Consider the following 12,852-nt stretch of genomic DNA (forward strand, 5'->3'; position numbering starts at 1 on the left):
GTTAGACCTACTGGTTCACTTACGGTTTCAAACCAATTTTATGACAAAATGGTGAACAAGAGGCAGTTAATATATATCCATTTCTCCGATTCTAATCTTAAAACACATGTCTGTATGTTTTATCATCAAAGGATATCATGCAGGAAATTGATAGTTGCTACCTTACTTGGAAAAGGGTTAGTGGTCAAGAGTTTGTTTATTAACGTAATTGATATCAAAACTAAGCCTAGCAAATGATGTCTTGATGAATACATTTCGCTACAACACCAGAACTAACTGGGCTAAGGCGAGGGGCATTTTAAAAAAAGTATGGTCAGTCAATGTACCTCTTAAATAGCTCTTGTTTGTCCATCAGAGTGAGACTGAATTTTGTCAATCTAAGTAAGGGCTTATTCCAAACACTAAGCTAGGCACCACACACTTACTTACACTTAGCTACTGTCCCATCCGAACTATCAATTCTAGCAGCTTTAGCACTCTTCTGAATCTCGTTACAATTGTTGTAAGTTTGCCATTTAACCCCAAAATACTTATCCAAATTTACGAATGACATTTTGTCTAAGTCTCATCATGTCTTGATTCTCAGGTCACGTGCACTACTTATTCCAATAAATTTGGAAATTAACACAATAATGAAAGCTAAAGTTGTTTAGTTGATGTACTTTTATAAATGACCACATGTACATCTCTGGGTCTTTCTGCCTCTGAATTCAATCACTGTAAATATCAGTACATTTTCAGACCCGGCTACCAGTCAAAGCCTTTGAACTTGCCGCCCAGCTATTGCATCATGTTCTTTTTTTATGTACTCTTATAATGGCAACATGTATGTACATCAAGTGGTCTTTCAATCACTGAATTCTGTCATTGTAAATATCAGCACAGCTAACTGATAAACACATTTTCCTACAAAGCAGGTGGCTGAAGCAGGACTGGCAAGTCTTTGAATTTTGCCGCACACCTATTACAAGCGTATGGGTGACTCCTGCCTCAGTGATTTTCTTCGTTCCAGATCAAAAATTGGCATCCAAATATGTGTAATTAAGCATTTCCGAGATCTCTGATGCCCATGTTGTACACTGAAATAAAACCCATTCCTATGATGTACACCGAAAGGGAACACATTCAAGGTCTCATCAATGTAAAGCCCATTGCCAAATATGTTTGATAACCAACATATTTTGGTAAAGTTATGCTGTGGAAACCAAATTCTTGATGACTAGAAATCAGGAGACAACTTATAAATTGGCAATTAGGACACAAGTTATAAATGATGCTCTGGAATGTTAGAAACTGAACTTTAGCTGTCATCCATATAAAGACAGATCTTAAATTTGGATACAATGAGGCAAACCTTGGTAAAGTTATGCTGATGAATCTAATACAAAAATGGGCAACCAGGGAGCATAGCCCTTGTAAATGTCATGGAACACTGGAAAATTAACTCATAAGAGATTGCATCTGTATAGAACTGCAGGCTCAATTTGACTAAGCCCAATAATAATAGTAAAAGTTAAGCTGTCGAAATTTAAGTTTTGGGTGACAGGCAATCAGGGGCCATAATTTCTGTAAAGGACAACAGAGAAGACCTGATAAGAACTTGTTTGTGGTCTCATCTATATAAAAGCTGCATATAAATTCTGGTTTATACCCAAACATTTCCATAAAAGTTTTCTTGCATATTGGACAAATGGACATCATTGCTAGCCCTCTATAGCAAGCGTTTAGACTGGTCAAATTCAAATCATGTGATGTAGAAAATCTAAATTGTCAGCTAATAGCACCAGGCAGGAAGTACTTATGTATTCATGCACCCTTCTTATATTCTTATCAAAATATCTGTACATAAAATGGTTAAAATATAATTTTTTCTATTTATTGAGATTTTTAACATTATTTTTAAACAATATTTGTAACTAGAAGAATTTAATTTCATATTTTACATTATTGATGAAGTGACAAAGCTTTAATAATACACCATATAATGATGGCCCTTGCTTTACAAACAATATTTATGCAGTGTGTTATTGATGTTCATTCTTCCTGACTACTTAAGATATCAAGTTTCATACTCAAAGGATTAAGCTGACTTTGCTGAGTGGGGCCTTAGCTAAAACAGTGGGTGTTTGATATGTAATAAAAAACATTTAAAAATTAATTGGAAGAAACCTATTTGTAGATCACTCTCAAACACCCCTATTTAATTCATATTTATACAACTCATGTTGAGGTCAGTTAAAACACCGTATCTGGCAATCTTCTTATATTATTTACAATGTTATTGTTATTATTAGTATTATTATTATTAGTATTGTCATTATTACCATTATCATTATCATAATTATTATTATTATTATTGCTATTGCTGTTGTCGTCTGCTTTACACAAAACATATCAGCTCAGGGCTAGAAGTGCTCCTTGCACAATTCTTGTTGGCTTTTTAAAAGAAAAGTGTCTTCTCACACAATAAAATGACTTTAGTACTTAAACTGATCACCTCCTATGCTTTTCACAGGAAGAAAATAATGCATTCTTTAGTTATATGCACAAAATTTAACAACTTAATCACAACAGCATTTGATACATGACACAATTTTTGTATCCTAATTTTAGGAGTGGGATATCACATTTTGTAACTGAGACTCCAATTTTTACTTTGTTAGGATTCCAGGAACTTTTGAAATCTAAGTAATAATCCCATGTGCAATAAACATACAATACTTAAACTGTTCATATTATATGGTAACATTTCATAGACATATATCAAGAAGTTCCAGTAGTCTTTGACCAAAGCACACGACACATAAAGGACTGACCATTTAATTATCTTGGTGGGTGGGTTGCAAAAACTTCAAATAACAAATCTTTCTCTGATTTGTACAGAAACAGAACTTATTTCATCCATTACAAAAATTATCTTGTGGTTAAAAACAAACAAATATTAAATGGCTTCTTAAAAAAATCCAGCATCCACCCCCATCTCCACAAGCATCAGTTATCCAATACTGAAAGATCTCTATTCCAGGACTTTTAGTACAAGTTGGTTAAATTCTATTAAGAGGTTTACTGAGAAAAAGCTGTGTAAATGTTTGTATATATTTACTAACTGAGGTCATTTATGATGAACAGATTATGGTTCATATTATAAGTTAATAACTGTGGCCATGTATGATGGCAGATTAGGGTTTATATTATAAGTGTCTATATTTAGCAACTGTGGCCATATATGATGGCAGATTCGGTTCATAAATATAAGTGTCTGTATTTAGTAACTGTGGCCATGTATGATGGCAGATTAGGTTTATAATATAAGTATCTATATTTAGTAATTGTAGCCAAGTATGAGCAGATTAAGGTTTATATTATAAGTGTATATATTTACTAACTGAGGCAATGTATGATGGCAGATTAGGTTCATATTATAAGTGTCTATACTTAGTAACTGTAGCCATGTATGATGGCAGATTAGGTTCATATTATAAGTGTCTATACTTAATAACTGTGGCCATGTATAATGGCAGATTAGGTTCATATTATAAGTGTCTATACTTAATAACTGTGGCCATGTATGATGGCAGATTAAGTTCAGATTATAAGTGTCTATACTTAGTAACTGTGGCCATGTATGATGACAGATTAAATTCATATTATAAGTGTCTACACTTAGTAACTGTGGCCATGTATGATGGCAGATTAAGTTCAGATTATAAGTGTCTACACTTAGTAACTGTGGCCATGTATGATGACAGATTAAATTCATATTATAAGTGTCTACACTTAGTAACTGTGGCCATGTATGACGGCAGATTAAGTTCATATTATAAGTGTCTATACTTAGTAACTGTGGCCATGGATGATGGCAGATTAAGTTCATATTATAAGTGTCTATACTTAGTAACTGTAGCCATGTATGATGGCACATTAAGTTCATATTATAAGTGTCTATACTTAGTAACTGTGGCCATGTATGATGGCAGATTAGGTTCATATTATAAGTGTCTATACTTAATAACTGTGGTCATATATGATGGCAGATCAAGTTCAGATTATAAGTGTCTATATTTAGTAACTGTGGTCTAATTCTATTAAATATTTTCTTTAACAAAAAAGAAGTGATTTAAAAAGTTGTATACTTTTTTTTAGCAATAACAGCCATCTTGAAATATTGGTATTATTTATACTAATCTTAAGCCATCTTGACATAGCAACATTATTTATACTAATCTGAAAGCCATCTTGACATACCAGCATCATTTATGCCAATCAAAAAACCATCTTGGCATACCAGCATCATTATATCAATCAAAAAGCCATCTTGACATACTGGCATCATTATACCAATCTGAAAGCCATCTTGACATACCAGCATCATTTATACCAATCGAAAAGTCATCTTGACATACTGGCATCATTATACCAATCAAAAAGCCATCCTGACATATCAGCATCATTTATACCAATCAAAAAGCCATCTTGACATACCAGCATCATTTATACCAATCAAAAAGCCATCTTGACATACCACCATCATTTATACCAATCAAAAAGCCATCTTGACATACCACCATCATTATACCAATCAAAAAGCCATCTTGACATACCAGCATCATTTATACCAATCAAAAAGCCATCTTGACATACCAGCATCATTTATACCAATCAAAAAGCCATCTTGACATACCAGCATCATTATACCAATCAAAAAGCCATCTTGATATACCAGCATCATTTATACCAATTGAAAAGCCATCTTGACATACTGGCATCATTATACCAATTAAAAAGCCATCTTGACATACCAGTATCATTTATACCAATCGAAAAGCCATCTTGATATACCTGCATCATTTATACCAATGTGAAGGCCATCTTGACATACCCGCATCATTATACCAATCTGAAAAGCCATCTTGACATACTGGATCTCCTGTCAAATATGGTGAAATTCTGTTTAATTTTCTTTTTTGAGTGGTTTAAATGTTCATCTATTCTTAGTTATGATGGCCTTATTTAAGAAATTTTATTAAATCACTTATTTCCACCCATGTCGCCACCAATTTTAGGGTTGTATTAGTCATAACTACATCCATACAATAGGTACTAAGTCTTATTTATATTGAGGGGAGGGAGTAAGGTAAGAGATTGCAAAATCCTATTGTTGTACTTCGTGTGTGTGGGTGTGCGTGAGAGATTTTTTATTTGAATGAATGTTTAACCGATTCTGTTATAATGTTATTTTACATTAACTTTGAACATTTTATAATATACTAATTTTCCTGTCATGTTATGGAGAAGCAAGTTCCAGAGTGTGTAGTGACTCTAGAAGTTCTGATTGAGTGTAGTATCCCTGCTAAATTTAATACTACCACCCTATAAATGAGTGAGCATGTAAAGGTGAAGCACAGATGACTGTCATGAGACTAGGATTGCCGTAAGTCTAGGATTGCTGACAGCCTAGTTTGCCATAACCCTAGGATTGCTGTGAGTCTAGGATTGCCGTAAGCCTAGGAATGTCATAAGCCTAGAATTGCCATAAGCCTAGGATTGCTGAGAGCCTAGTTTCCCATAACCCTAGGATTGCCATGAGTCTAGGATTGTCATAAGCCTAGAACTGCCATAAGCCTAGGACTGCCATTAGCCTAGGATTGCCATAAGACTAGGATTGCTGAGAGCTTTGTTTCCCATAACCCTAGGACTGCTGTGAGTCTAGGAATGCAGAAAGCATAAGTTTGCCATGAACCTAACAAACCCTGTAAGTTTATCACTATTAATCAGATCAAGTAAGAGCATGATTTCTGGATCAGCTACCCATATGAGTGCTTACTAAGTGTCCACTGATCCATTGGGATGATTTCATTGATTATGTTGTTATTAAATGCTTATTGTCCACTGAGCTCAACAAGGTTGTAAACAGACAGAAGCCTAAGTAGCTTTCCGGTGCTAATGTCTCTATTATTTACATGCATTTATTATCCAAACTGCGTAGTGCCATTGTCAAAAACACACAATTTCTGCCACTGTGACAATGATGTAAGTTTGTCTTTACCTATTACAAGTTATTTATTACATGCATTTGTTTAAACATAAAGGATCGACTCATATAAGGTTTTTTATCATGCTTTATCTGTTTAAACACGAGGGATCAATTACAGGTTATTTATCATGCATATTTGTTTAAACATAAGGGATCTATTACAAGTTATTTATCTTGCATTATCTGTTTAAACATAAGGGATCTATTACAGGTCATTTTTATCATTTATATTTGTTTAAACAAAAGGGATCTATTCATAGATGTGTACATATGGTCCTTGTGCCAAAACTGCCACCACCAATTTAAAATAAAGTTCTACATTTATAAGAATGTCAGAATGGGATTTCCCACTCTGTGCAAAAGTCTTAGACAAATCAATGAACGCACATAATTTAAGTTTTCCACTCAACATTTTGAACCTGCTATCAAACTGTGGTTAAACTGTACTGAAATTACCTGGTCCAACCATGGCTATCTCATCTATTATCCACACAGTATCCTCTTGTGGAAGTGAAGGTATTTGATCATACTGTCCCTTGCATGTCTCCATCTGCTCTCTGTATTCATTTGTCATTTCTGTCAAAGAACAAGTCTGTTTATTAACTCATTGTTTTATAAATGTTTTAATAAATTCAATTTGCTTATTAGGAATTAATGAAAAGAGCACTATCCATGCTAAACATTGCTCTTTGAAAAGAAAAATGATGCAGTGATGACACTGTGCTACTCAAAACACAAAACTTTTAAATGGCCTAAAATGGGGAAAGGGAGTGACAATGACTCATAAAAAAGTGAAGTCAACTTGCTCTTTGTGAATATTTAGCTGAAATTACAGGTACTGGCATTACTATTTCACCAGAATCAGTTTTAAACATTTCTGACACAGAACATCATGCAAGGGTAAAAAATAAAAAGTTGCCCACAAGCTTGGATATGTGCTAAAAGAGTCACAGAAATATATTGAATTATCACACAATAGTGAAGATATAATTTGTTGTGGATGACCAAATCTTAAATCAAGCTACTTGTGAATGAAAATTCAAAGTTTCCATCATGAATATTTATTATACTTATTTAGAAGGTAATTAGATTACCATGAACATATAGAAGTACTCCAACTACAAACAAGGTATCAAAGTCTGCCATATGGCTACTGTTCAATATCAACAGGGTATGTCAAGGTCTGCCATATGGCTACTGTTCAGTATCAACAGGGTATGTCAAGGTCTGCCATATGGCTACTGTTCAATATCAACAGGGTATGTCAAGGTCTGCCATATGGCTACTGTTCAATGTCAACAGGGTATGTCAAGGTCTGCCATATGGCTACTGTTCAATGTCAACAGGGTATGTCAAGGTCTGCCATATGGCTACTGTTCAATATCAACAGGGTATGTCAAGGTCTGCCATATGGCTACTGTTCAATGTCAACAGGGTATGTCAAGGTCTGCCATATGGCTACTGTTCAATATCAACAGGGTATGTCAAGGTCTGCCATATGGCTACTGTTCAATGTCAACAGGGTATGTCAAGGTCTGCCATATGGCTACTGTTCAATATCAACAGGGTAGGTCAAGGTCTGCCATATGGCTACTGTTCAATATCAACTGGGTACATCAAAGTCTGCCATATGGCTACTGTTCAATATCAACAGGGTACATCAAAGTCTGCCATATGGCTGCTGTTCAATATCAACTGGGTAGATCAAGTATGCCATTGCATACTGTACTATAAACTAAGATCTGTCATTAAGTTGGTCCTCAATGAAAATGGTACCTTCCAGATATCCAATATAGCTACCACAATGAATGTAATGAAAATCTTTTCACAAACTCTCATAAACAGATAAATATACTGGCATGGCATGGAGTTTTTACCAAAAGTTTTCTAATAGTGTCAAGTTGCTCCTAAATGAAAATGGACAGCAGGTATGTTCTTTATTTGTTTGCATTAGCACACATTGAATTGCAAACATTGTGGACTCTTACGTTTTGCATAATGTGCCAGTAGATCTGTGTTGATCATGTTTGTTCAGTTTGTAATTTAATGTACCCCCTCCCCCAAGAGTCAGCTTGCTTGTCCAGTTGACATAGTTTTTGTGAAAAACACATGGGTGAGAAGCAAGACATGGCAGTCACATTGTTGCCATTTTCATAATACAGTACTAACTGTTTATCTTGATATCCCTGTGACCAAGGTAACTTTGTCGACTTAAGTGGATGTTAAGATAAGTGGGGAGGGGTTAAAAAAAAAATTAAATTACACATAGAATGAAACTTGTAAGAGGGAACCTGTCATCAGCGAATAGGATTTACACTGAAAGTGTGCACTGAAAACTTACAACTGTAGAAGAATCCACAAGGTATAAAGTATTGTGCACGCATATGAAAAATCCTTGAATTTAAGTATGTTAGAAAATTTATACATCATTCACATCACATTATAAAACACAAATAACTCGTACGTGAAAAAAAAGTAAGTTTCTGTTTGATCAATATCCCATTTCAACAAATGTGTCATTAAACAATTCAGGTATTTTTTGTTGCCAGTAGCACGTGGTTTTAGAGTTATTTACATGCTACATGTACATAGCCTTGATTTTGGTCAGCTGGAGACAGTTATCATCTTGCCGAGGCTAATAAGGGGATGAAGCTGTCAAAAGGGAAATGAAAATATGTGAACAAATTAAAAAGTTTAACAAACATCTTTGCAACCAAATATAAATGGTTTCAAAAGATTTGAAATTTAACTATGCCACCTTTGGAAGCAATTGTAAGCATAAATATTGTTCCTGCAAAGCAGAAACTTTTATAGCACAATAAAAGTCTTCCAATCTCTTTGGAAAATGCAACAATCGATCAGATTCCATTGCTTTTATTCAAGTTTGGTGCTGACTATGTTCGATGAAAGGTGCTTTGTTTTTAATGAAGACTAGTTAACTTACTTTGATGAAGGATGCATGTGTTATTGATGTCACCACTAAATGCAAGCTTTTCAGGACCAAACAAATGCTGGTTTGTTATTGTGGTGGTAACATCAAATAACTGCAGAACACTGACTGAGACCAATTTTCTTATTTTGTTTCACTTGCTTAGTACTTAATGCAGAACAAATGGTGCTTTAAAGGTAATCAGTTTCTTTGAAGTGTCAACAAAAACTATAATTATGGGCACATTTTTATTAAACCAAAAAACCACAAGAAAACAGTCATTTGGTTGAGTGTAGCCAATCCTGTTCATGCCTTTTGGGGACCCATCGATTGTAGCTGATCCAGCAACATGACTCAGTGCATCACAGCTTACAGTACCCAGCTATATGTAGAAGCAGATTATGATGCAAAAATTTGTTGCTAAGATGAGTTTGTCAATATGAACAAAGGATTTGTTTATGTAACAATAGATACATTCCAGTGCAATTTATATCCAAGTCTGCGGCTTCTTTTCATGGTACCTTTGAATTTCTCCTCCCCAAATCCAAGATTGTATATACAAGTTTAAACAGCCAAAATATGTCGTCACCAAATAATCGCCAGATGGTATATTTTGTTGCCAATAAATAAAGAAAACCCAACAATCTGTGACATTGGCAAAGTCCAGTGCCATCCCTGATTCAAATTATTAAAGCTTAATAACCTTTCATGAAAATCTTAAAACATTTTCACAAGTAATAAAAATGTTCAAGTACTTTTTTTTAAAGAAATGTTTAAATTGTATAGAAGATGCAAAGGACATTGAATGCAGCCTAAGTGTTTAACTCCGCTTTATCAATACTCACACTCAACCATCTGCAATGGATTTGGACCTTCAAGGTTTCCAAGGAATTTTCCAGACCCCTCTAGCAATTTATCATTACTCACGGTCAACCATCTGCATTGGGTTTGGACCTTCAAGGTTTCTAAGGAATTTTCCTGACCACTCTTGCAATTTAACAATACTTACGGTCAACCATCTGCATTGGATTTGGACCTTCAAGGTTTCTAAGGAATTTTTCCAGACCACTCTTTTCCATCGACCATTTGAAAGCTAAACTTTCTTCTCCTACCTGATCCTGAAACTGGAAATAGATATTGCACACTTAACCATCAACCAATTAAAGAATACACAGCAGTATTTTAAAGGAATATTAATAAAATAAACTGTCCACATTACAATTAATGAAAACAGATCTGCCATTGCATAGTGACCTGGCAGACCTGGGTTTATACAGAGTGTCTAGAGTTATCAGTAGAACAAAACTCCTGGGAACAATATAAATACAATGCCAATACTATCGCCAATCCTCTTCAAGGAAGCGGAAAAACCACACACAAATGAAGATATAGACACCACTATTCCAAACCTAACAAATGAATTTGACAGTAACCTACTTACCTTAAACTCCCCACAATTAGACCACATAACCATAACCAGCACCCCAAAATTCACCAAAAATGAAATAACTAATTCTAGAAACATGCGAACAAACCAACAACATGGAATCAAGCAAAAAACAATAAATCAAAACATTAGGAAAGAAACTATACACTCAAGCCAAACTCCTGGACCATCTGTGATAATAACAGCAAGGGAACCACCAACCTATGGGAACAAATCCAATGAATTAGACACTACCAAACTACCCAGCAGCATCACTAATATGGCAACCCAAAGACGCCAAACAACCCAAAACACATACCTAGGTAAAGGCAAGGGCCCGCTAAAACCCCAAAACAACCACAAAAAAACCACAAGTAAGGTTAACTCAAAACTGGAAATAAAACAACAACATAACCCCCAAAACAAAATTTACAATTATCATTCCATCGAACACACCATATACATAAGCAGCAGGTGCAACAAAATTATTAGTCTAAGTACTAATAGTATTATGACAGCACTGGCCAATTCAAACTGATAAGACCAAGGCGAAACTACCTGATTGTCCAATGCAGCACAATTCAACAGGTGGAAAAATTCATCCAAACTGAAACTATAGGCCCAATAAAGATCAAAGTAGAGAGACACCATAGCACTCAGAGAAAAACACGAGTCACTTCGAACTCCAAACACAGTGAAACCACAACTAATCTGGCTGAACCCACTAAAACCACTATCTTTAAAAAAGTAATAGCACTAAACGGATACAACAAGGACATAAGCAATGAACTCCTACTTCATAAACTCACAGCAAATAGAACACAGACCACCAAAGTCTATCGTCTTAAAAATCACAAGGGACAAGGAACAAACAATGCAGTTATACAGGCTACAGAGCCAATACCCTCAATAATAAAACTAGGACAGTCAGGAGTGTACCATAAGCTGGAAAACTACATAAATAGGCCAAGATTTTGCACCAAATGCCTGCAATGGGGACACTATGCCCTCAGATGTAGATTCAAACCAAGATGTAAGTACTGCGGAGGTCCACACAAAGGAGAATGCCACACTAAACAAAAATGTGCTAACTGTAAAGAAAACCATTATCCTAAATCGGCAGAATGCAGATTTGCAATAAAAGAGAAACAAATAGTGGACTTAATGAACGAAAAACACCTCACCTACCATTCTGCCAAAAACATTATCTGTAAAAACAACCCCAACACACCAAAATCTACCTCTGAAACAATCAATGAGCACCAAAACTCTCCACACAGAATCAGAACGGAAAATATTGCACCACAAAACATACCCTCGAATCAGGAAACAAAAGAACCAAAAATTACAACCCACATTGTAACAAACCAAGACCACCCTGATAACACTCCAGATACAAACAAAACTGTCACCCCAAACATACCCAAATCTAACAGACACCCCAACACAGAATTAATACAGGAAGTAATGAACCTAACAACAGGAACCCTAATACAAGATCTCAGTAGCATAATGAGAACCCTCAAACCATTTTCACCATACTAGCTAACTGGACCACAAGACTAACAGATAAAGACAATGTCAAAAATGAATAGTACAAAAAATAATAAAATCACCATCTGGCAATGGAACTGCAGACGAATCTTTAAAAACCTATCAGAACTGCAGAACAAACTGAATAATACGGCCGTAAAACCAGACGTAATCTGCCTACAGGAAACCCTCATAACACAAGAACACAAACGCCTGCCCAAACTACAAGGCTATACCCAGGGAATCTTTAAAAACAGACTCATGGGGCAGAAAGGGGGTGGACTAGCAATTTTTTTGATAGATACACTAATCTACTATGAAATAACAGAAGTACCCCCTAACCTAAACATCAATAATAGCATCGAAATAATGTCAGTAGTGATAAATATAGGAACCACAAACATTCAAATAATAAATGCATACGACCCAGGGGGTACCTTCTGCCTTACCAACCTAATCTCACTAAAGGCAATCACTAATAACAACAACAACAATCTAATTATCTGTGGCAACTTCAACACACACAGTGAATTATGGGGAGGTAAAAAGAAAGATCAAAGAGGTAAAATGGTTGAAAAATGGATAACTGAGAACAATCTGGTCATCTTAAATGATGGGTCGAACACTAGATTAAACCCTGAGGATGGCACTCTCTCAGCCATAGACCTAACCAACACTACCCCAAAAGTGGCTCAAATCACAAATTGGTGGGTGGATCAAGAAGATACGTTAGGAAGTGACCATTTTCCCATCACAATCAATATTCAAACAAAAACTCAACACATTCCAAACAAAACCCCACCTAAATGGAGGTACCAACAGGCAGACTGGCACCAATTCCAATTATTACTAGCTAGAGTAAATCCAGATAACTTAGAAAGCCCAAGTATTGACATGTATTATGATAACATAACAGACACAATTATAGAG

The 12,852-nt window shown here is 35.3% G+C and overlaps 1 protein-coding gene across 4 annotated transcripts in view; it reads right to left on the reverse strand.

Moving 5' to 3' along the window:
• The window catches only part of LOC149800607 (zinc finger MYND domain-containing protein 15-like), a 58,683-nt gene that overhangs the window by 35,730 nt on the left and 10,101 nt on the right, over nt 1-12,852 (reverse strand). For 2 of the 4 annotated variants that reach the window (XR_016420529.1, XM_089954599.1), the window contains exons 2-3: nt 9,973-10,087; nt 6,491-6,610 (exon numbers count right to left, since the gene is read on the reverse strand). Coding sequence is in view for 3 of the 4 variants with exons in the window: in XM_089954599.1 (XP_089810725.1) it covers nt 6,491-6,610; nt 9,973-10,087 (235 nt within the window). In the remaining variant the exon portion in view is untranslated. Of the gene's footprint in view, nt 1-6,490; nt 6,611-9,890; nt 9,934-9,972; nt 10,088-12,852 lie in introns of those variants that run through there. The other 2 variants (XM_089954600.1, XM_089954601.1) reach the window with 2 other exon arrangements.

The sequence above is a fragment of the Sinohyriopsis cumingii genome, chromosome 4 (assembly GCF_028554795.1).
Source record: "Sinohyriopsis cumingii isolate HCF-2022 chromosome 4, ASM2855479v2, whole genome shotgun sequence".
NCBI lineage: Eukaryota > Metazoa > Mollusca > Bivalvia > Unionida > Unionidae > Sinohyriopsis > Sinohyriopsis cumingii.